General features: G+C 39.6%; 1 protein-coding gene across 2 annotated transcripts in view; it reads right to left on the reverse strand.

Annotated features, from left to right (window-relative positions):
- PKD2 (polycystin 2, transient receptor potential cation channel) overlaps positions 1-26,752 on the reverse strand; it is a 922,997-nt gene that overhangs the window by 336,300 nt on the left and 559,945 nt on the right. For both annotated transcript variants that reach the window (XM_044061361.1, XM_044061360.1), the window contains exon 3: positions 8,709-8,842. In XM_044061361.1, the coding sequence (XP_043917296.1) occupies positions 8,709-8,842 (134 nt within the window). The remainder of the gene's footprint in view (positions 1-8,708; positions 8,843-26,752) is intronic.

The following is a 26,752-nucleotide window of genomic DNA, read 5'->3' on the forward strand; positions in this document are numbered from 1 at the left end:
TATGATTATCTCTGTTACGGTATATAAATTACATATGTTCTTAAGAACCTCTTGCGATATCATCTCTGTAATTATTCGACTTTATTGCCTTCCCTGGCTTAGACTGAAATTAGTAATTTGTGATCAATGCTCTACTCAGGTTAACACATTTAATGTAAAGAAATTAACTGAATAAATACATTATCTGTATCTGAGAAAAACAAAAGGCCTACTTTTATTTATTTATTTTTAACATTTGTTAAATAGGTTGGTATACTGGTCCAAGACCCTTTTCAAGTATGGCCTGGGCTACAAAGCTACAAGAAAACAATGAACAGTGTGATACAAATTATGACAAATAATTATAAAGTACAGTTTTGTACCTACCATAAATGTAGATGTTCGAAGATCCACATTGCTGCAGTCCTTACACTTGGGTAGTCCGCTGTCCTCGGTCGGCCCGAATATCAAAGTATAAGGCTGACGTCGGTCAAGGCGCATTTGACTGACATCAGGACGTCAGGGTACAAATGCGCATGACCGACGTCATATCCTCAGTCTTTTCTTGCCCCAGATGTCAGAAGACCCTAAAAATAAAGGTCAAAACCAAAAGACAGCAAACAAACATCCAAGCACCCTTGCCCTAATTATATGTACAAAATATACACTATATACACAATATGTACAACTCAACCCACACAACCACCTCTAACTACAGAGGGAAGGAGGGAGGTAAATTGGACTGCAGCAATGTGGATCTTGAACATCTACATTTATGGTAGGTACAAAACTGTACTATGTTCTTCATCTCACATTGCTGCAGTCCTTACACTTGGGTAGAATCCCAAAGCAGAGGTATGGGAGGATGGCCAAACTATAAGGAAGCAGGAGCTGCCAAAATGCCCTGCAAAACAGCAGTGGCAAAACCAGCCCTGGATTTAGAGTAAAGTGGCAGGTGATAATGCCTAGAGAAAGTATGCACTGAACTCCAAGTAGCTGCCTCCAAAATATCCTTGGTTGCCACCCCTCAAAAAGCTGTCAGTGGCAGTAGCTCTAGTGGAATGAGGCCTAATCCCGGCTGGAATCTCCTTGCCATGATGGGAACAACAGAAAGCAATGCAAAACCCAATCCACTTAGAAATAGTTTGTTTTGACACAGGCTTGCCCTGAGAACTCAAAGCAAAGAAACAAATAACTGCTGAGACTGCCTGAACCCTTTAGTTCTGTCCAAATAATATCGCAACTGCCTGTGTACATCTAAAGTGTGCAAAATCTTTTCCCCTTTATTTTGGGGATTTGCATAAAAAGTAGGCAAATGAATAGTCTGGTTTAAAGCCACACTAGAAACCACTTTAGGCATAAAGGAAGGATTAGTACGTAAAGATACCCTATCCTTATGGAAAATTAAGAAAGGCTCAACTGCCATAAGGGCCTGCAATTCAGAAACCCTTCTTGCAGAGGTAATTGCCAACAAAAAAGCAGTCTTCCATGATAAATATTTCAACTCAGAAGTAGCTGCAGGCTCAAAAGGTTGTAGAGTGAGTTTCTCCAACACAAAATTGAGATCCCAAGCAGGAGTAGGAGCTCTTCGTGGGCTCTTATATTCTTTGCCCCTCTAAGAAATTGCTTGAACAAAGGATGAGAAAACAATGGTGGGTCACAATCATAGTGAGCGAAATTGCTGCAGCATGAACCTTAATAGAAGAGAAAGACAAACCTTTGTCCAGTAACTCAGTAAGATATTGAAGAGCCACACTCAAATTAGGCTCAGAAACATCAACATCTTTTGCTGCACTCCAAAATAAAAATCTCTTCCATTTATCTGCATACACTTTCCTTGTACTAGGCCTTCTAGCTTCCAAAATCACATTCAAAACTTGTTGTGGAAGTTGAGACCTTCTATGGTTCAAAACAGAATATGCCAGGCTGTTAGGTGAAGAGAGTGAAGTTTGACATTGAGCAAATGGCTGTCCTCCTGTGACAACAGGTGTGGAATCAAGGCAAAGGCCATGGAGGCTTCCGCACCAGACTTCTCAGTAATGGGTACCAGTGCTGTCGAGGCCAATCTGGAGCTATTAAAATCATCCTTGGCTTGTCCTGTCTGACCTTTAGAAGTACCTTTGGGAGGAGAGGCAGAGGTGGAAAGGCATACACATGAAGATTGCTCCAATTGAAAGAAAGAGCATCCACTTTCCAAGCTGTGGGATGAAACCTTTTGTGCAAAACTTTGGCAGCTGATGGTTTAGTGGAGAAGCGAACAGATCTATGTCTGGAGTTCCCCATGACACTGTCAATTTCTGAAATACATGAGGATCCAATTTCCACTCGTGGGGATCCATAATTCGTCTGCTCAACACATCTGCTAAGGAGTTCTGTGCTCCTGGCAGAAACCTTGCCTGAAGATTGAGCTGTAAACTGAGAGCAGTCTCCCACAAAATCATTGCTTGCCTGCATAGAGGATAAGAATGCGTTCCCCCTTGCTTGTTGATGTACCACATGACAGTTGTGTTGTCTGTTAGAATCAACACCTGCCCTGGAAGAAGTAAAGCCTTGAAAGCTATTAATGCAAACTGGACTGCTAACATCTCCTTCAGGTTGATATGTAGATGTTGTAGTCTGGCAGGCCACTTGTCTTGTATCCACTTTCCATTTAGATGAGCTCCCCAAGCTTTGTCTGAGGCATCTGTCGTTAAAATCTGACTCGCCTCTGGCCGGGTCACAGAGAGTCCCTTGTTTAGGTGACATTCCTGAGCCCACCACAAAAATTCCTTTTGAATGCAAGGTATTATTTGAATGACAGTGTCCAGATCTTGGCAGTGCTGTGTCCATACATTTTGAGATACCATTGCAGCTTCCTCATATGCAGTTTGGCATTGGGAAGCACCAGAATACAAGATGCCATGAACCCTAAGGCTTGAAGGACTGTCCTTGCAGTCAGCCCGGACTGATGAGATAGTTGATGGAAGTAAAGGGATAGACTCTTTTGTTTGTCCGGGGTTAAAAAGGCCATCTGGGATGCTGTATTCAGTCTCACACCCAGAAAGCACATGTCCTGAGAGGGTACTAGACTGGACTTTATTTCGTTCACAGAATACCCCAGGCATCTTAGCACTGCTATCACATATTCCAAATGATGAAGAAGCTCTTCCCTTCCTTGAGCCAGAATCAGGCAGTCGTCCAAATAAGGATAGATCTGTATTCCTTTTAGCCTGAAGAAAGCTATCACTGGAGCCAGAACATTTGTGAACACTCTGGGCGCAGTAGATAAGCCAAAGGGCAATGCAGAGAACTGATAGTGAGAAGTCCCAGCTGGAAAACGCAGATACTTCCTGCAACTTAGTCTGATAGGAACATGAAGGTAAGCCTCCTTGAGATCCAAAGTTACCATCCAATGATCTTTGCCCAGCAGAGGTAAAAGCTGCTGTAACGTCAACATTTTGAACTTGGGAATGTCCAGATAAGTGTTGAGGGTAGATAAATCCAAAATTGGTCTCCACGTGTTCCCCTTCTTTGGTACTAGGAACAGGCGAGAATAAAATCCTAGGCCCACTTCTGGCATAGGGACCGGCTGTATGGCCCCTATCTGGAGTAACAGAGAAACTTGCTTGTGAGCCTCTATTCTTTGTTGAGGAGGAACGTCTGGCATGCCTTTGAAAGGAGGCAAGGTATGGAAATAAAACCTGTAACCGTGGTGTATGATATCCAATACCCATCTGTCTTGGGTAATTAAACTCCAATTTTCTTTGAAAAGTGCCAACCTTCCTCCCAAAGGTGCTGCCAGACGAGAAGGCTCTGGCAGCTGAAAAGGTAGGTCATTGGGTCTGTTTACGAAAGGACTGACCCCTGCCCTCACCCGAAGACTGTGCAGGAGAACTCGCTGTTCTAGGCCTGAAAGAGCCCTGAGCTCTACCCCTACCACGTCTAGATCTACCCCTAGACTGGGAATCATAAGAAGGATACGTCCACCCCTTAGTAGGCCAATTTCTACTAAACTTTGGAGGCTGGACCTGCAAAAAGTCTTTAACAGTCTGCATAGACTTAGCCTTGTCTTCCATTTTCTTTAAAACTGCCTCAACAGGAGGACCAAACAACACGTCAGATTGTAAAGGAGCATCTAAAATCCTTGTTTTAACATGTTCAGATAAATTTTGATCCCTCAGCCAGGCATGCCTGCGAAGAACTGACCCAGTGGCAGCCACCCTAGACGAGGCCTGTACAGCATCAAAACCACATTGCAAAGAATGCTTACCCACCTGTTCAGAAACATGTACTAAATCTTGCAACTCTTTACAATCAATACCTTCTGCCAGAGCATCAACCTTAGACTTCAATTGTGAAAGGAGATAGTTTTGGTATTTCAACATGTGGAACTGGCAATTCAAAGCCCTCATAGCAAGAGTGGAAGAAGTATAAACTTTCTTTCCCCATCTATCCAAGGCCCTGGCCTCTTTGTCTGCAGGAACCGGATTCTTAACAACAGAAGCCTTAACACCTTTAGGCCCCTGGCTAACAGTTTCTGGGTCTGCCCTAGGACTCTTAAAAGATACTTATGAGCTTCAGGCACCCTGTAATACCTATCCGGTTTAACAGGAGCAGGAGGCAAAGAATCAGGATTAAGAGAAGCCTCTGTAAAACATCTTCCACTACATCCAAAACAGGAGGTATAGCCAAAGGCCTATGCTGGGGTAAAACAAAAATTCCCTAAGCCTTTTCCTGGAATCAGAGAAGTCCTGACCTTCCCACTTAAAATGCTCCCTCATGGAATGAAGAGTTTCTGAAAAAGAAAAATCCTCAGGAGGAGAAGCAGAAGGAGTAGAATCATCCACATCAGAATCAGAATAAGGAGAGTACTCCTGCAAGTCTTCAGCTGAAGACTCTGAAATATCTGAAGCCTGCTCAAAACTCCCTAGCTCAGGCTCCACCCTAGGTCTCTTATCAGGAGGGGGCATAGAACCCCTAATCAAAGTAATCAAATCTTCTGCCATTTTAAGCATATGCTTCTTGGGCACAGTTCATGAAGAGCTAGGGGTAACACCAACTGAAGCTAAACCTGGCCTGCCCCTGGGAGAAGCCTTGGAAACCGAAGGAGAGGGCCTAACCACCCTAGGCAGGGAGGGGAGTATAGTAACCTGAGAAGCCCCATCAGCCTGGCCTGCCTCCTGAGAGGCCACATCCTGCAATAACAAAGTCTCTCCCTGGGATCCCAAAGAAACCTCCGGTGGAACCACCGGCTCCACCGACACCTCCAAAGAACCGGCGTCCGGTACTGACGGTTCCTCTAACCTAGGTTTAACTGCTTTGTCCTTGCGCTTCTTCGAAGAAGCGGGCGTCGGAGCATCCGACGGCATTTTATAATTGCACCGCTTCCCGAAGACTAACCTGGCACAATCTAATCTTCTCTTAATAGTGCGCTTATTGAATCTAGCACAAGAGCGGCACCCAACAACGTCGTGCTCAGGCCCTAAACAAGGAATACACAAAGTATGGTAGTCTATGCGGTATCTGTTTCCCACAAGAAATACAATTATTCACTTTTTCTGACATCCGGTAAACCACTGAGGCAAGAAAAAACTAAAATATTCCCCAACGGGGTACTTAGCCAACTTTGACTCGGTCTGAAACTCCGAAATCGAACAATTTCAGAACGCCAACCGGCACTTGCAACGCTGCTTCTGCATCGAACCATGCGGCAAAAAAGACTGAGGATATGATGTCGGTCATGCGCATTTGTACCCTGACGTCCTGATGTCAGTCAAATGCGCCTTGACCGACGTCAGCCTTATACTTTGATATTCGGGCCGACCGAGGACAGCGGACTACCCAAGTGTAAGGACTGCAGCAATGTGAGATGAAGAACATCAAACTTACAGTCAAGTAATGTATTTTTTACTTAAGAAAAATAATCCATCAGTAATCAGTGGTGAGCTTTAACAACGGCAGACAAACAAGAATGTTCTCCTAAACAAAGGACAGGCCTCCTTCTTGGATCACAACCATTCAAACGACTACAAAATCAAACTTCCTCTTCATACTGAAGTATACATTAACAGTAGAATTTTGTTTTCTGTTTGAAGTATACTTCAGTTTACTTCTGAGAGGATAGTAATTGCTAATGCATATTTATTCTGTTTTGAAGCACATTAATGGCTAAAGCAAGCCCAGTAAAGAAAAGGTAAATGTGTGAGAGACTACACTATTCAGAATTGTGTTAAAGAATAGGATAATAAGAACAAAGTGTTGTCCAATTAATTTCTAGATCAAGTAGTTTTTGTTATGTACAGCTTTCAGAGAAAATAATAAGTCTTGCTTTTCAAACCACTTATTCCTGTACAGTGTGCTGCTATAGCACAAAAGTGTGCACTACTATTATCTCAACCAGAAGCAATGGGGAAACAATAGAGTTATCATTTGGCTCTCCTTATTGAGAATAGTTCTTATTTGGGCATTTGTCTCTCATGACAAAACAAGAAAAATAGCAAATGTCCTAAGATTTTAGGATACAAAATATTCACGGTTTCCTTTAGCAGTTTCATAGCACTATTCCACATCTGCACCTTAATATTATACGAAGCAAAAGCAACAGGTCAAATTCTACAAGAGTGAGCTTTTATTTTGATAAAAAGTAATGTCTAGGCCTTTGCACTACTCGTGGGTATGGTTTGGTCTGCAAAATCTCACATTTCTGTAAAAAAAAGTCCAACTATGAGCATCTGAAAAGGTGGCATCCCTACCCAGAAACTATTTTCTCTTTACTAATAAATTCAGTAAAATTACAACAACAAAAATTCCAAATCAGAAATACAGAATAGAAACTTGAAACAGCATCTAAAGATGCAATTCCTCAAGGCTTATTAAGTACATCAATAAAAACAGGACACCCTGGCTGCGTATCTGTCCCAAATGCTTCAAGCTGAACACAGCCAGTATCAATAGCGGTGATCAAAGGTTTTACTCCACAAACACTCAGTAGCAGCAATCTGAATCAGAATGGATATTAATATCCTTTGTTGCTTACAAAGTTGTTTTGTAATCTTTAGGCATCAAACATGCAAAAAAGTCCTTAAAGGTCAGAGACTCTTCATTAAATAAAATGGAAATATCAGAAAGACTGGACAAGTTTTTTTTCTGCATTACATTTAGTTAGTGATTAAAGTCAACTGGTTACAATTAAACATATTTAATCAAATGTTCTTTAACTTGGTTGGTAATCAATCCCACAGAAAATAAGTATTTGTGGCTTGTTGTTGTTGTGTCTTTCGGCTTTTCCCTGTTAGGGGTCACCACAGCGGAACTCCGGTCTGCTAATGATTGGCAGTAGATTTTTACGTGCCGAGTTGCCGGCCCTGATGCACAACCTTCAACGAAGGTACGCCCACTCACGCACGTCTCCACACAGAAGACACACTAGCTGAGAATCGAAGAGGACAACGTCTTACTGTGAGGCGACAACGCTACCGCAGCACCACCACCGCAGTCACAAAATAAGTGTCTGTGACTATACGGCAATATTTTCATTTAGTTCATCGAGGTGTTTGCTCATTATCCCTCGCCCCTTCACATAGAAAGCTGTTTTTGATCTCCGTTTATCAACCCAGTATCCTCTTCCCTGCATACGTTCTGTTGCATGATTTGCACTGCGCCAGTTGTGCAAATCTCTCTACCTTATGGGTCCACACCTTCGGGCAAACAGAACTTTACAATATGTCTGTGTTCAGTAACAGTTCACAGTCTGTCATGTGGTCAACCACACAAAGTCTCACATTGACAGTTTCACATCCATAACAGTATTCACAGTGTGTTCGCTTAACAGTCTCAGGTAGGGGTTACAACATATTTGGATATACAGTACCACCACTCAAAGGAAAAAAAAAGCTGCTCATTCTGCGCTCACTATTTCCATCCCAGCCTTGAATAGTCATTACTGCCCTTGTGATGAAACTCAGGTTTGTTGTTCAGATGTCCAGCATTTTATTTTCACACATCTCTCAACTGCTTGAACAGGTACAGTTATTTTACAGATTCATTCTCTGAACACCCCACTTTACTCAGTTCAAAGGTGTGACAGATCTGCAGCCTATCACAACACTCAGTGGGTGCATGGCAGAAAACAATCACACCCAGAAAAAATGACAGCCTCGCTGGATACACACACACACACAGCACCATGCATATCTATATGGAATTTGAAAAATCATCAATTTACCCACAACACGCCTCTGATATAGATGGAAACCTGTTCAGCTGTTGTGAACCCCCACAAACTCAGTCAGGTTACACAGACTCAGCACAGAAGACATCCTTGCTGAGAACCAGTATCCTGATATAAGCACTTTAAGGCAGCACTGCTAACCACTGTGCCCCCCAGATGAACATTTCAATTAGAAAATTAATTTCAAATAATGTAATAATCTAAAAAAGTATTCTGACTCAGTCAGGTAATTTTAGAGCTTAATTTATCAGTAAATCAACATTCAGTGATATTTTCCTATTAACCACAAATAAAAGGAGGAAATAGCTAGATACAGCATAATGGACTGCACAACACAAAAGTGAAGCAAAAGTGCACAAACTACCCTTTGAACTACAGTGGTCTATGTGGCATGCTACAGAAATAGCTGCATTGTGCTACATCTCATATGCTGTTGAAGTCATGTTTGTCTATTTTAACATATTATCTGCCTTTCACATCAGTTTACTTATTTGAAACAAACCAATCCCATGATCCGTACCTTCCAGAAATCCTCCATGCTGGACAATGTTTTAAAGTTTGTTTTCTCTTTGTCTGACAAAGGGGTCTCCAGGAAAAGATTAGACATAACCTTGGTGTAGTAATACATGCCAGAGCTCATCATTCCATAAGTCACTAAAAGAAGAAAAAAAAAACATGTATTACATAACACAACAAAAAGTTCAGTGTTGGCAACTAAAGAGTGGAATTATGACACTGCAGCTGCTATGACAGAAAACAACCTGGCACTAGCTTTCATTTTTGAAACTAACTGCATTGGTTTATACGTCTTTTGCACAGCTATTCCTCCCCCACATCTATACAAAAGACTACCAATAGCAATTAGCATACACAAATTTTCAGTAATTGAAGCAGACTAAAACTATACGGTAAACACTAAAATGAGCTACAGGTACAGAAAACAGCATTCCAGTACATAGTTGCAGGCTGCACCCTAATGGCTGAATACCAAGAAATTGTATTTTGACCGTTCATGTGAAACAATAAACCATAAACAAATATAATCTTATAAAATAACCCAAAAGCTTCTAATAATTTGACAATCATACCTGTACATTCTACTGCACAATGGAAAAAGCTAAGAATCTACTTCACTCGAGTATTTCAAGAAAGCTTTATCAGAAATGTAAGAACATAACCTCTAATCCTCTAATTAGCGAGTTTGAGTTTAACCACAAGATTAATAGTTAAATGACAAAGCGGGTTTTAAGTGGCAATTTGTTTTTAACCATTTACAAAAGAGAACTAAGAGTTGCCTTCAGTGTGAAAAATGAACAGTAAATTGATTTCTGACTGTATTACTTGTCACTATACGTCAGCCATTGCTTGGAAGGTTACTGCTGCCTTTGTGGCAGACTGGAATATGGAGTTATAACATGGAGTTGTAATCTACAAGACAGTTGGTAAAAATGAGGGAGAGAGATTCCTGGGGAATGTAAAAGGTGGGGACAAAGGAAGGCAAGATTCTGATCACTCAACACCTAATTTTGTTACAACAGACAGTAGCAATAAAACTACCACTCAATCTAATTTTGGACGTTATCAGCAGGAAATCAAGTACCCCCTTCTGATGTAGGAATTACAAAGGGAAAAAAATCAAATGGGAACCACATTAAAAAACAAAAAGAAGCGGGAAAGAGTCAGACAGTAATTCCACAAACAATGGTTTAGTGAATTCTTTCAGAGGACACAAAGGTGGTACTAATGAGGTTGTACAGAAGATTGGCATCAGCCCCCCTTTCCCTCATTTTGTACATGGGGCCAGGGCTTTGTATCAACAATGACCATCACTACAGATGACAAAACTAAGAAAATGAAAGAAAAATTGAAGTGTCCCAGTAATTTAAGATATCATTGTAAGAAAATTTTTAAATATTAAGATAGAACCAAACACCCTAATACTGGGTGATTTTAACTACCCTGCCATTAACTGGGAAAACTACTCATGTACCAACACCTTTGCCCAACGGTTCTTGGAATTCATAAATTCCAACGCCCTGGATCACTTAATCCATAGTCCCACCAGGGGCTCCAATATCCTAGGCCTGGTCATTACCAACATGGGAAATCGATGCTCCACACCTATGGTCACCCCCTTGTTAGTCAGGTCTGACCATAAGCTAATCCCCCTTAACATCCACATCCCACCCCCACCCCCCAGTAAGGAAACCTCCATAAAAAACTTTTCCAAAGCCAACTTCATGCTACTCAAGTCAGAATTGACAAACTTCATGACACCCAAGCAGATGGGAGCTGAAAGTTCTACTGCTGAATCCCTACACTAAGGCACTGTACGAGCACATCCACTCATGCATGAATCGTGCCATCCCAAATAGAACCAAGATGCTCTCATCCAAAAAAGGAAGCCAATCTGGTGGTCGCCTGCCATAAACAAACTTTACAACAAAAGTAAGAAACTGCTGCAGAAAAGAGGAAAATCCCAGGATGCAAAAAACTCCCTTACCAGCCTCAGTAAGAAACTGAGATCCCTCATAAAATCCTCCAAAGCTAGTTATGAAAATAAAATTGCCAAAGATTCCAAAGACAACCACAAGGCATTCTATAGTTATGTCAAGAATCTAAATGGCAATGCTCAGATCTGCTCTGAGCTAAAACAGAATGGCATTAAATATACTGATCCCAAGGATATTGCCAATATCCTGGCAGATCGATTCAGTGCCAACTTCACCCCCTCTCACCCCCTAAAGGGCCCATCTCAATACTGGAAGATTGCCAAATTCCGGTAATAACGGCCACACAGGTAAAAAACTCACTCTCCAAAGCTAAGAATACAGCATCCATGGGACCAGATGACATCCCGGGCTGTGTTCTACATGAACTACAATATGAACTGGCACCTCACCTAAGTGTCATATTTAATCATAGCCTCACCTCAGATTTCGTGCCCACTGAGTGGTGCAGAGCTACAGTTATCCCACTTCACAAGGGGGGATCCATCTTGGATCCCGGAAACTACCATCCCATCAGTCTGACGAGCCTTATCTGCAAGGCCATGCAGCGTATTATCATGGAACTTATAAACAAAGACATTAGCAACCTTCAAACACTGGACCCCACCCAGTTTGGGTTCGTGAAGGGCCGATCTTGTCTCCTGAACCTGATTGACTTCTTCGAATCAGTCTTCAGAGCCATAGACAAGGGTAAGGTGGTCCACACAGCCTATCTAGACCTTGCCAAGGCCTTTGACACCATCCCCCACTCTGGAATCATAGATAAACTTACTAAGCTGGGCATTAATCCCTACGTCACCCAATGGGTTGCTAACTGGCTTACTGATAGAACCCACACTGTAAAAGTAGCCTACTCCAAATCCAGCTCCAGACAAGTGACAAGTGGAGTACCACAGGGTTCAGTCCTGGGACCGCTCTTGTTTGGCATCTACTTCTCTGAAGTATAGGCCAACACTAAGGGACTCTGGCTAACAAAGTTCGCAGATGACTGCAAACTGGGAGCCATTATTGAATCCCCAAATGATGTGGATACTCTACAAAAGGGCCTTACAGAAACAGATGCTTGGTGCCAGAGCCATGGGCTCAAGCTCAGTGCCAAGAAATGTATAGTTATCCCCTTTGGGAAAAAAACATGTATCCGTGAATTACCATATAGGTGGCAGTACACTAAAAACCGAAAGTGTGATAAGAGACTTAGGGACACAGGTGGACAGTGGTCTCACCTTCGATAACCACATCGCCACAACAGTCAGGAAATCCTTCTATGTGGCACACCTCATCACTAAGGGCTTTTCATCCAGAAAAAAGAAGGTCATTGTCCCACTGTGCTCAACCCTCATTAGACCCATTATAGAATACAATGCCCAGTTTGGTACGTACCTCTCAAGACATCTGCAACAACTGGAAAGGCCGCAGAAATACCTCACTAAAAGAATCACAGGCCTAAAGCAGATGCTCTACGCTGACCGCCTTAAAAAACTCCAGCTATACTCTGTCGCATATCGTCTACTCAGAGGCGATCTCTGCTTAACATACAAGGCCATGTCAAACCCAGAGCTGTTGGACATGCTACACTTAAAGAAATCCCAATCCCTGAGAGCCACACGCTCCAGGGATCTAAACCTTGTCATCACAATAAACAAAACATGCTGGAGGGATAGGTTCCTGACCCAGAGACTCCCCAGACTCTGGAACAGATTGCCCATACATGTCAAGCAGAGTGCCTCTTTGGCCCTCTTCAAAAGGAACAGCAATAAACCAAAAAAAGGGAAAACTTGATAAACCACAAAAAAGCGAAAATTAAACTGAGCGATCACTTAAGATAAAATTACAAACTATTTTATTAGCGCTTTCGGAGTGGTCGATGTCTCTCCTTCTTCAGACAAAGTACTAAACAATTAAACAGCTTTTTATATAAACGTATAAAACCAATAATTCAATCAAGGAAGTCATTAACGCTAGACAATTCCTTAAGAAAAACATTAAAGCCACACTTCAAATGTGTGCAAAACGGCAACACAACAAATCAACAACATCACTAAATAAATCCCAATATACAATAAACTAATACACATCAACAAAAATTACATGTGAATATATAACATATATATATATATATATATATATATATATATATATATATATATATATTAACTATATATTATTCCATAAAAAACATATATATATAATGAACTTAAACTAGCTCGTATATATGGCTCATTATACTGTAAACTAAAAAAAACATTACTGAATCATGTAGTGAATTAAACTAAAACCATAACTAGTGTATTAAACAAAAAACAGTATATCTCTGTAGAAGTACAAGTACAATACAATAAATTGTGTTAAACCAAGACATGATATAATGTCACCTTATAAGACCCTGTTATAGGGAACATATAAATATAAATGCAAATACTAATACTACGTCAAAACATAGCTAACTGAATAAATATTAACAGCTATCTTGCTATTACAAACATTCAAATGACATAAAAAACAAATATATTGAATTATTTAAAATAGACATGACTTTATATACTGGTTTTTGTTTAAACCTTGATTGAATTATTGGTTTTATATGTTTTTATAAAAAGCTGTTTAATTGTTTGGTACTTTGTCTGAAAAAGGAGAGGCATCGACCAATCCGAAAGCACTAATAAAATAGTTTGCGATTTCCTCTTCAAAAGGAACCTTGACGATTGGATGGGAGAAAGGAAATTCACCCCGGGGATCACGTCAGTCACCCAGCGAGACAGCGGTTCAGGGAAGTAAATAGTGTGGGAAGAAATAGCCAGGGAATTGTTATGGCTAGGCTTGTATAGGCCCCTAGGGCTGACAGCCTAGTACCAACCTATGAACCTATAAAAAAGCTCAAAAATTCAAAAACAGGCAGATTTACAAAATACATCTTTGGAAGACAAAGCAATAGCTATTAGTAATAGCACCTTGGACACATCTTTTTCTAGTTATTGATCAAATTACTTTTCAGGATAGCTGCAAAACAAGTGCACAACTGGTAGATAAGGAAATATCAATTTGAGACTCCTTAACTGAAGGCACACACAAAATCTTATGCAAACAGGACACTACAGAGAGATGATGGCTCTTCCAAGTGCAAAGACTGAAGATGTTAGAGACGTTCAAGCTAAACTAAAAATCTCACACAAACAACATGACAACATAACAGTGCATACAAAGACAGCCAACAGTGGTTCAAAGGATTCCTACACAGTTGCAAAGAAACTAATTTACTAAATTACGTTTCATAAAAATAAATTACACATTTTTCAGACAATATGTACAGAAAATTCAGAGAGGTACGCACAAATAGAATGGGTAGATTCCGTAAGTGGCAATTCTAAAAGGATAGCATAACACCTTAAAGATGAGTTCCCATGCAATTGCAGGGATGATGTATTCTTGTCAGAGTCAAGGAAGAGAATTTTGGCAAGGGATACAACAACAAAGGAAAACTAACTGTACAGGAATTTTGGTGAGGAATACACAATAGAAAAAGGAAACTAATTGTACAGGAATGATTATTTTTGATATCGGCATGCAAATTATTAAAAGTAGTTTGTTGTCAAAACTGTTTATGTAAGAATAATGTCATACTCAATTTGTATTCTTAGTAAAAATAAGAAAACAGGATTCAAGCGACATATACAGATACACACAGGCATATACACATATATGTATGCACACACACATTTTTTTTTTTTACAAAAACTCCCAAGGGAAAAAAAAAACACCAAGCTAGAATGCTCACTGTGAGATCTTAAACCTACTGTAATAGAAGCCATTAGATACAATATATGTACATGACCCCTTAAGACATCAAGTGCATCAGCTACAGTGCTTCTGAATGTCTATGACTTTTTTAACTTTTTAAGTCTTTACAGTTAAATTCAGGCCAATGAAGTCAAACTCCACTACCTGTAGAAATGCATATTTGGCCTTTTATTGATGTTATCAGCACAGCATAAGTGGATAGCTTGGCTACATTTTAGAAACACAGTGTCTTTATACCTGACCTAATCTAAAAGACCATATTCTAGTTGGGGGAGAACAACCTTCCCAATTGCTGTGCTGGTGGCAATGGAGAGGAAGAGGGATGGCTTTTGTGACCAAAATAAAACAGAGTATATCTTTTTGTGAGTGCTTTCAAGATGAGCACTGAAAGTAGAGGGTTCTAATCATAATACTTACTGGCTTCTACCGGTTCTAAAGGGGTGCCACTGTGATCACAAAATGTGAGTGAGCTGTGTAACTTGTTTATTTTCTGTTTAGTGCCAAGCAGTACAGTTTTTGTTAAGTAAAAGTCCTTTGTTCATGATACACTGAGTTAAGGAATTAAACTTTTAAGATCATGTTTTATTGTGATGAGTGTGTGGTTAGACAGGTGGAGGACCCTATCAAATGAGTTCCCTTCGCTTATACTTATGTAAATAAATAAGAGCAATTATTTAAATATGGGTTTCCCCAGTAGCCTCTGTTTTGAATAAAAATTCTACCACCACTCAATCTCCAACCAATTAGAGAAGTCATAGTGTGCTAACTGTATTACCAAGTAAAGTAAATATTATTGGTGTTGCTAGCTGGTGGTGGCACAGGCCATTTTCTCTCATCAGCCAAGTCTTCAGCTTTTTGAAAAAAAAAAAATGCTTCTGTACAGTATTAACAAGTGTGTCTTGGCTGCCTACTCTAACATCAGCTACACCGCTAGTATATGCCCAAATAAGGTAAAACTATCTCTATTCATAATCAGTTTATATGTATTACAACTCAAGTGATTGTTCTTGCTAATTTCCATGCCAGTAACACAAGCTTATAAGAGGCGGAAAACCTACTAGCCACAACTGTCAGCAAAACATCCTTTTCTTAACAAGCAACAGATGTGCATCATTTGACTAACAAACGATTTTTACCTATTTTTTTTAATCCAATCTCTATACTGTATAGCATTTCAAAAAAGTGCTTATTTATTTAGTAAGTGGACAAGAATGGAAAACATTTTCTTTAATGAATTCTGACCTACCTACCTCTGACAAAATTAAACAAATCAGTCCAAACCTCCTCTATAGTAACATCATGTGAGGTCATACTATTGCAAGAATGGGGGTGGGGGGCTTCACATACTTGTATAGTATTAAGTAGACATTTACTTTTGGAATGTTATGCTATTAAATATTTTGCCAGAAAAGCACAAGGGGAAAAAACCCTCACAATTTCATCTCAGGATGTTTGTCTGGCGAAAGATAAAACTTGGCCTGAACTGCCACTCAACACAGAGCACAGAGCTGCCAGGGATGAGGCTTTAGAAACAAAAAAGGACTCCTTTTCTGAAGGAGAAAACTTTTATAAGTGATTTTTTGCTCCCTGCCTTTTGCCCATTCACTCCATAGACCCACACATTCCCCACTGGCTGCAGTAAAAGCGGAGGAGATGAGAAATTATACCAAAGTGCAGGCCTTGGTTACTTCCCTTATCCTTTAACCCACAAACCCCAAAATTAGTGGGAATTCGGTGGCTACGGTCTTATTCCTGACAAATTACTGCAGTTCTTTAACAGATGTCGTTTAAAGAAAAATGACAAAAACTAGGAGCAAAACTACTACAGAATGTCCAGTTTGCACTACAAACTGAAACTAATCACTGAAACCCACCTTATGAATAAAGCTGTTGGAAATGAAGTACTTAGCACTTACCAGAGATTGGGATCTGACAACTGCCCTGTTACTGCAAATGTAGTCAGCATCTGACTAGCCTGTTTAGGAAATTGGATTTGGTACCAATTTTGCAGAAGCATGAGACTTGCCAAATCAGAGACATCCTTCCTGCAAATGGTTAATCTGACAGCTGTTTCTGAGTATGCCGCCCTTCGTGGGATAGTGATGTGGACACTTGGCTTGGTGAGTCTGGTCACTCTGGGAATACAAGTAAAGACCCCCTTCATAGATCACCTCTAGGGTTGTGAAGTAAAGGGAGAAAAACAAATCCTCATCTGGTACCATGAAGGGCTGTCTGCCAGTCCACCCAGGGGAAAGAAGGGTCTATCATACAACAGACAGAGGTGGAATAGAAAGAAAAACATTGAATTTGGCTTTGAAAAGTGAAATGTGCATCTTCAAACACAGCATATTATGGTAAAGTAACATCTAAATTATTAGCATGGCACACAATGAGGCAATCATTGGGATACAAACTACATATCAAACAATAAGTAATGAAAAAACTATCAGTGGAAGAACTTTGGAAAACTGCTACAAACTGACATGATGACATATCATTCCAAACAATCATAACACAGCGGTGGGAATCTACTACTCTCTATTGCCCAATGAAGCAATATAGGGGAAAGGATTAGAATATGCACAAGCGAGTGAAATGTTTACCAGTGTGCTCAGCAACAAATTAACATGAAAGTTGGGAAACTATGTGGAAGAGGAAGAAAGCGACATGAGCAGCAGGAAAAGTTTCTATTTATAAACACAGTGTCTGTAAACCTGACCTATTCAAAACGACCATATTCTAGTTGGGGGAGAACAACCTTCCCAGTTGCTGTGCTGGTGGCAATGGAGAGGAAGCGGGATGGCTTCTGTGACCAAAATAAAACAGAGTACATCTTTTTGTGAGTGCTTTCAAGATGAGCACTGAAAGCAGAGGGTTCTAATCATAATACTTACTGGCTTCTACCGGTTGTAAAGGGGTGCCACTGTGATCACAAAATGTGAGTGAGCTGTGTAACTTGTTTATTTTCTGTTTAGTGCCAAGCAGAACAGTTTTTGTTAAGTAAAAGTCCTTTGTTCATGATACACTGAGTTACTTTTATCATCATGTTTTATTGTGATGAGTGTGCGGTTAAGATAGGTGGAGGACCCTATCAAATGAGTTCCCTTCGCTTATACTTATGTAAATAAATAAGAGCAGTAGCCTCTGTTTTGAATAAAAATTCTACCACCATTCAATCTCCAACCAATTAGAGAAGTCATAGTGTGCTAACTGTATTACAAAGTAAAGTAAAGATTGGTGTTGCTAGCTGGTGGTGGCACAGGCAATTTTATCTCATCAGCCAAGTCTTCAGCTTTTTGAAAAAAAAAAATGCTTCTGTACAGCATTAACAAGTGTGTCTTGGCTGCCTACTCTAACATCAGCTACAACTCTAGTATATGCCCAAATAAGGTAAAACTATCTATATTCATAATCAGTCTATTTGTATTACAACTCCAGTGATTGTTCATGCCAATTTCCATGCCAGTAACACAAGCTTATAAGAGGCAGAAAATCTACTAGCCACAACCGTCAGCAAAACATCCTTTTCTTAACAAGCAACAGATGTGCATCATTTGACTAACAAACGATTTTTACCTATTTTTTTAATCCAATCTCAATACTGTATAGCATTCCAAAAAAGTGCTTATTTATTTACTTAAGTTGACAAGAATGGAAAACATTTTCTTTAATGAATCCAGACCTACCTACCTCTGACAAAATTAAACAAATCAGTCCAAACCTCCTCTATAGTAACATCATGTGAGGTCATACTATTGCAAGAATGGGGGTGGGGGGCTTCACATACTTGTATAGTATTAAGTAGACATTTACTTTTGGAATGTTATGCTATTAAATAAATATTTTGCCAGAAAAGCACAGGGGGAAAAACCCCTCACAATGTCACCTCATGACGTTTGTCTGGAGAAAGATAAAACTTGGTCTGAACTGCCACTCAACACAGAGCACAAAGTTGCCAGGGATGAGGCTTTAGAAACAAAAAAGGACTCCATTTCTGAAGGAGAAAACTTTATAAGTGATTTTTTGCTCCCAGCCTTTTGCCCATTCACTCCACAGACCCACACATTCCCCACTGGCTGCAGTAAAACTGAAGAGATGAGAAATGATACCATCAAAGTGCAGGCCTTGGTTACTTCCCTTATCCTCTAACCCACAAACCCCAAAATTAGTGGGTATTCAGTGGCTGCGGTCTTATTCCTGACAAATTACTGCAGTTATTTAACAGATGTTGCTTAAAGAAAAATGACGAAAACTAGGAGCAAAACTACTACAGAATGTCCAGTTTGCACTACAAACAAACTAATCACTGAAACCCACCTTACGAATAAAGCTGTTGGAAATGAAGTACTTAGCACTTATGTTACTGCAAATGTAGACAGCATCCATCTAGCCTGCTTAGCAACTTGGATTTGATACCAATATTGCAGAAGCTTAAGACTTGCCAAATCAGAGACATCCTTCCTGCAAAGGGTTAATCTGACAGCTGTTTCTGAGTATGCCGCTCTTTGTGGGCTAGTGATGTGGACACTTGGCTTGGTGAGTTTGGTCACTCTGGGAATACAAGTAAAGACCCCCTTCATAGATCACCTCTAGGGTTGTGAAGTAAAGGGAGAAAAACAAATCCACATCTGGTACCATGACGGGCTATCTGCCAATCCACCCAGGGGAAAGAAGGGTATGTCATACAACAGACAGAAGTGGAATAGAAAGAAAAATATTCAGTTTGGCTTTGAAAAGTGAAATGTGCATCTTCAAACACAGGATATTATGGTAAAGTAACATGTAAATTATTAGCATGGCACACAATGAGGCAATCACTGGGATACAAACTACATATCAAACAATAAGTAATGAAAAAACCTATCAGTGGAAGAACTTTGGAAAACTGCTACAAACTGACATGATGACATATCATTCCAAACAATCATAACACAGAAGTGGGAATCTACTACTCACTATCGCCCAATGAAGCAATATAGGGGAAAGGATTAGAATATGCACAAGCGAGTGAAATGTTTACCAGTGTGCTCAGCAACAAATTAACATGAAGGTTGGGAAACTATGTGGAAGGGGAAGAAAGTGACATGAGCAGCAGGAAAAGTTTCTATTTATAAACACACTGATTAATTGTCACACTCTTAGTTAAAATAACGGTTATTTAGAACTAGCTCTGATTGCATTCTAACATGAGCACAATTGGTTACCACTGAGCTACACTTCACTGGGTAGTGACAAGTGTAACAAGGCTAATGGCACCATCTCGAACAGATTTAAAAATAAACTAAATCCTTTGCCTACAAAAAAAAAAAGAAAACAGTAGCAAGTATTATAATTCTGCAGGTACAGCTGTACAACTACAAAATTGGATAAAATGAAGACGAAGGCCTACTTTATGGTGACAGTAGAAAAATAAGACACTAATTTGAGTGCCTTGAGCAGTTAGAAATAAATATAGGTCATCTCCTATGAAGGGGGACACAAAGTCTACACAACTGTGGTGGTACATTTTAAGCAGTCAAGTCAGTGTCTAGTCTCTTTACAAGAGTAGACTGTAAATGTAATGCCTTAAAACCAAACAGAAACCGGGCCAGTTAAACTTGCCTTAAGCCAGACAGATTTTTCACCATGTACACGAGCCACAATACATTATTACTACAATTCCATTACTGCAAAGGTTCCAATTAAATTGTGTTTAAGAAAATACTAAAACTATGTTAAGACCGCATGGACATGGCTGTGAGAAAGAAAAGACATAGAATCTCTAAAAACAGTTTTCAGGGAGAAACCAGTCATTGTATTTGCTCTTCTGGCTTAAGTTATTCCATTCTCCAGAAAAGGAGAGAGAGAAAGAGAAGAGAGACATTTGTCTGTCTCAGTGAACAGCTTGGCAAGCTGGGTGTTTCTCCACTATTCAAGTCAGCTGAACTAACAGTCTTGTATACTGCCAAAAAAAATGCCCCATTTAGTAACCTAATGGATACAGCAATGCATCATAAAAACAACTGAGAACAATTTTCTAGTTAGGGTACAAAATGAAACAGGAACAAGTGACCTTACATCACCTTTTAATAGTACACAGGCATTAACTGTGAAGTCCATATTGTCTGAACTATTGTTAAACTATCATTTTTTTACACATTCATAAAAGATATTGATCTTAAGAAACCACTACAGCAAAAAGAATGGAAATAATTAAATAAATATGCATACACACACATGCATAAATATATGTGCATCTCAAATTTATCTACATACCCACACGTATTTATGCATCTCTCTTTCTCCACACACACCCGTGTGTGTGTGTGTATATACATATAATATACATAAATATATTTTGTATATATATATATATATATATATATATATATATATATATATACACACACACACACATATATATATATATATATATATATATATATATATATATATGTGTGTATATGTATACATATATACACACCACACATACATACACCACACATATATGCACAAAAATGGAAAAAGGGTTGAGGATGGATGGATGTGTATAACTGAATTTAAGTGCAACTTATCCTTACAAAAATATTTAGACATCAAAAAATTTCCAAAGACTACTTTCATTGATTTTCTTAAAAGATGTAAAAATACATATGCACCTCACACACACTTTTTTCTGATGACTACACTGTACAACTGCCCCTGTACCAGACTTGGTTGATGGAGGAGGTGGCTCAACTAGCATGATTATACTTCTAGCTAACCCTTCCTCTCTCCACCCCACAATTTGCCATGTACCCCCTGAAGAAACCACTTTTTTTACTATTCCTCTCCTCTAGAGAGTTTTGATCAGCTGGTTGACATTACTCAGAATTACTGCCACTTTAAGAATCTCTACTTTTTCTAATTACTCTGTTTTTTGTTCTTTGCATTTTACAATACACAATGTAATGAACCTTTGCTCCTTCAGCTATGGCCAGAGCTTTCTTTTTTTCTTTTTGTTAACCTTAACAACTGCAGGAAATCTTTAGTCATTCACTCCTGTCAGTCAGCAGTGTCAATTTCCTGACGCTACAGCCTCACAATACCTCTGAAGTGTAACCAACTGTACACAGAGGCTCAATATGCTCACAGGGCTAATGGAAGGGGAAACAAAGCAGGACTGCAAATGCATTGCTATGCAGACTATTCCTGGGTTACAAACCTTGAAATGTGACATTCAACATGCAAACAGACACACGTCCAACAAAAGTAGTTGCAAGAGCTCATGAAAACCTAATACGATGACCAAATGAGAATGCAGTATAGCAATGAAATGTCCACACAGGGAAAAATATAAAATGAGATATTGTATTTATTTTCTTTATGCTTTATTAACTAAGCCAGTGGACTGCTAAAGTGCATGACCCTTTTCAGCCACAACCCATGTGTAAAGTCACACGATGCACAAAACATAACACAACAATGCATAAAACATACAATGATCAGGTGAACAAGACAGTATATGCAGTTTTGTTGAAGAAACACTGTAAGAACCAGTAAGGAAAATTAAATTAAAAATACACACAATTAGAAGTAATTACAGTCAAAAAGTATATGCAGAAACAAACTTATGTAATGTGCGAGACTGTTTTCTATTAACAATTTTCTTTTTCCATACTACGTCTTTATATTTTGTGCCCCTATGCTAGGTTGTGGCTAAAAAGTACTTAATAAATAAAATAAAATAAAGAAATAAATGCCTGTAGCAAAGGAAGCAAAGAGACAGATTTCCTTCCTTAAGGTTGACATCTTGTCTGGGAACATCAATGGTATGCATTAGAAGACACTGAATTTGATATCAGAGGATGAAACAACTTTAGGCTGTGACGCATCTTTATGAAAAGCTAAAATCTAAGCACAAGCAGAGTCTGAAGCTCTATCATCCTTCTAAAACAAATGACAACTGCTAAAATTGATAATTTCAATTAAAAAAAAAAGATTAAGGTATTTCCCCCCATCACGACAGATATGGAAAAACACAGCCAACACCAGTAAAGCCTTCAGGACTGATGCAACATTATCAGGCATGCCCAACAAGTAAAACCTTCTCAGGGAGCAAACTCCTCGCCCTGCCTTCTGTTTTCAATTATGGACCAAATGAAAGGCCCACACCTTACCATATCATCCTAATTTCTAAAGAAATCACATAACAAAGGGGGTTGGTTACTGCAGACAGACCTCTTTGTGGAGGTCTCTTATGCAAGGACGCCTAGTGAAGAAGCCTTTCTGTACAAGACTTCAGGACAGAGTCCACACACAATTACTCCTTCTGGGTGTCCACACTACAGGAACATGCAGTTAATTGCTGTGAACCCCCCCCCCCCGAAGACCTGGAAAATAAGTCCAAATCTTATTGCTCTGGAAAGGTATTCGGTACTCACCACACTATTACAGTACAAATACCATCTACGGTCACACTACAAAAGTCTACAGATGAAAACACAGCCCTAGCACAGCATACCTTAGAGATGGGATAACCCATATATGGGTTACAGAAAAGATAAATGCAACTACACAGACATCAGTTAAAGACTTTCCAGACCCATCTACCCTTAGCAAAGCATACAAAGATATCACCTTTATGTATTCTCCAAGTTGTGCTGACATGGTATCAGAGCGGTCTCATTCTCAATATGTAGGCTTAAAAACTGGTAAATGGACTGACCAATTTACACTGTAATAACATATGTCTTGGCCATAAAAGAATGCTGAGTCTTTCCTTATGAAAAGTTAACCAAGACAGTTTTAATAATAGGACCTGCAACTAAGAAATTCTTATGGCAGATGTGGCAGCCACTACAAAACAAGGTTTTCCAGGAAAAGACTAAGTTTTGCAAAAGAAGCTCATTCGGACAAGGAAAAGACAGTTTCTTTGACAATGCAGATGTTCCACGTACAGTGTTTTTAGCTTTGCTTTTGCTCAGATTGTCTGGGGCAATTAAATGAATTCTGGTTCAAACAGTTGCAGCTCACCAACCAAGAGCCTCAGTTTTAATGCAGATTGCATTCACATTTAAACTTAAATCGTCTGCAATGTTAGATTCAAGAATATCACTTTAATATCATTACCATTTCTGTATCCTGGTATAAACCCAATGACAGGATACTAAAATCAATTAGTGCACCGTTACCAAGTATTTTGAAACCAGACTTGGAAAACAAACTAATGGCAATGTAATGTTACTTATTTCTCGGTATTCACCAGCATCCTTAGCAGGTAGCACCTCATATATGACTGACTCAGAACCAAACCGGCTTAACTTAATCCATTTTAAAGGCCACTTCATTTCTGTAGAATACTTCAACATATACCAGAATCAGTATTCCAGTACGTTGCTGGAAAATGCTATCACAATTCTTCCACCGCCACCTAGCCTTCATTCAACAAAACATTCCACATTAGATCTTAACCATATCACTGTTTAGCAATTACAGAACTAAAACAACACATTTGTCTTGCAAAATATGAGAGAAAACATTTTATATCACTCTGTTATACAGAAAAGAAGCTCTCCGATTACTGACTACCTACTATGGACTGGAACATAATGACTGCAATACAGCTCTTCAGTACATACTTTACATTTTTCTATCTGCACTGACCACCTACTATGGACTGGAACATTATGATAACAATAGAGCTCAAGTACATACTTAGGCTCCCTCAAAGCCCATGAGTTGACAGTAGAAAATCTGACTATCTGCACTTCAAGAATCTTTAACTCAGAGTCTGTAATAACCTTAATGCTTTCATCATCTCTGTCCAAGAAATCTCACCAAACCAAAGCATGTGGATAAACTCTGTGAAATGCGCACAGCAAGCAGTATACACACACCGTCACACCTCCATCCATATGAAAACTCACCAAGATTTAGAGTGTTTCCATTCCTGTAGCCCTAAGCACTCTACAAACAAAAAATGACTTGGTGATTGGTGACTCATCTCTCTAACATACAGGTGCTTTCACTCCAATGGCTGGATAAGGATAGGGTTATTCTCAGTTTTCTCTCCAGCAACAGGATCTCTGATGTTACAAGGGAACTAAACACTCTTTCAAAGGGCAACATGGTGGTAGTCCAAGTGGGAGTGAATAATCCCCGAGAGATAGAAGTACATGTGACAAATGAATCCTTCTTTCACCAAGAATGATGCCTAGGTATAAAGAAGACATAATGGTTTCAACAACTGACTGAATAGTTAAGCCAGCATCATGGCATAGAGAGATAAAGCCCAATTGTGAAGCAGATTACATGGGTTCGATTAGAGTCTTGGGCATCTGTACTGCTGGCAGGGAAAGATGAGTATACTTGTACTGCAATGGGGAGGTGGGAGATGACGAGTGTACATGGGGCATACAATATGGTTAGATTTTCCTGGTGGTGCCTGGGAAAACAAATCAGAGTGCTTCCAGAGTGAAGCAAGGCAGCTAGCGGAGAAAAAAACCCTTGAAAAAATGAGGAACGAGTCAGTAAAGTCTGCCTACTGCATGTCCTATGCAAGGGATGGTAAAGGGGCATGTGTGGAGACAGGGAAAAGATAAACATTTCTAGCAGCAGTAGGATGGGAAAGCAGAACACTCTAATCTACTAGCTGGCCCCAGCCCTTATCAGACAGGCCATGGGGGAAGAGGTAGACCCAGTGATCAAAGAGTGGCACTGGGGTTAATTGATGCTCAGCTGTGTGAGACAAAGAGTGCAAAAAATGTTTTGGTGAATAACTTGTGTTATTCTAGGGAGATCCAGTAAGTCATCATGGGACAAAATGACTGATAGTCTAACTTGTTTTGCAAGGAATGGCCTGCACACTTTGTTCAAATATTTTAAGACACCGGCTAAAGCCTTTGCTGCCATCATAGTTCATTGTTTGTGCAAAGTCCAGTTAATAGACATTCCACTGTAGAAAATTCATCAAACCCAAATTTGGACCACACTAAGGTAGCTCTTCTTAATGTCAGAACTCTCAACAACATAGTGCCTGATCTTGATTGAGTCTCTCCTGCATCTACAATATACCCAGGTTTGTATAATTACTGAAACTTAGTTCAAATGTAAAGAAAGCACTCCCTCAATACTTGGGTTTTGTACCTACCCAGCTTTCAGCCACGTTGGTGACTGAAGTGGCATCTCTAAATATACAGACAGCGCAGTGGTGCAGCGGTAGCATTGTCGCCTCACAGCAAGAGGTTCTCCAGTTTGATTCTCGGCTGGGGTGCCTTCTGCGCGGAGTCTGCATGTTCTCCCTGTGTTCGTGTGGGTTTCCTCCGGGTGCTCCGGTTTCTTCCCACGTTACAAAGACATGCGTCTGGAGCCTTTCTCCCCGGGTCTCCGCTGAAAATTGGCTTTGTTCCAAGTCGGACTTTCCCAGTTAACAAATGTTAAATAAATAAATAAATAAAAATATCAGGGACCATATACCTTTTATACATATTCCCTGAGAACCATAACCAGAACTCCTAGAACTTTTAGATCATCACAAATACTCACAGTAGCAGTTTATAGCATGATCGGGAATACTTTAGACAATAATGCTAGATTCCTGAACGTCTTTGAAGAACTCCCTAGTAAAAAAAATATCCACTATTTTGGGGGACTTGGACTACCCCAATATTAACTGAAGCACCTATACCTGAAATGTAAGGTATCCTCAGATGTTCTTTGACTTAACAAAACTTTCTTGGAACAAATAGCTAGTACACCCACCAAGACACATGATATTCTAATTCTGGTCCTCACAACTACAGCTTCTACATGTTCTACTATCCAGGTCTCGCCTTCTCTAATTAAATTGGACCATAAACTTTTGACAGCTGCCTTCAAAACCTCGAAATATCCTAAAATCAATACCTCTAAATTTAAGAACTTCAAACAGGCAAAATATCAAAAATTTCCTATGACAGCAGCAGCTCAGACACTGACATAGCAGGTCACTTAAATACACAGAATTATCAGTCCCAAACAGAGCCAAAAAAATGGGGACTTCAAAAACAAACCACCCTGGTGAGCCACCAACAAGAAACTGTACAATGAGAAACAAAACCCTCAAATTATACAGTAAGTTCAAAACTCCACATAACAAGGACAGTACACAAAATATTCCCAGGGAACTGAAAATACTATTAGGACTAGTTAATGAAACAAAGGAAGACTAGTTTAAGTCCTCCTCTTGCTATACTAAAAAATCTAAAGAACAATGTCCAACGACATTGTCTATATACTAACAATCAAGTGCAAATTTCAC

The sequence above is a fragment of the Protopterus annectens genome, chromosome 2.part0 (assembly GCF_019279795.1).
Source record: "Protopterus annectens isolate FY-2018-M chromosome 2.part0, PAN1.0, whole genome shotgun sequence".
Classification (NCBI taxonomy): Eukaryota; Metazoa; Chordata; order Ceratodontiformes; family Protopteridae; genus Protopterus; species Protopterus annectens.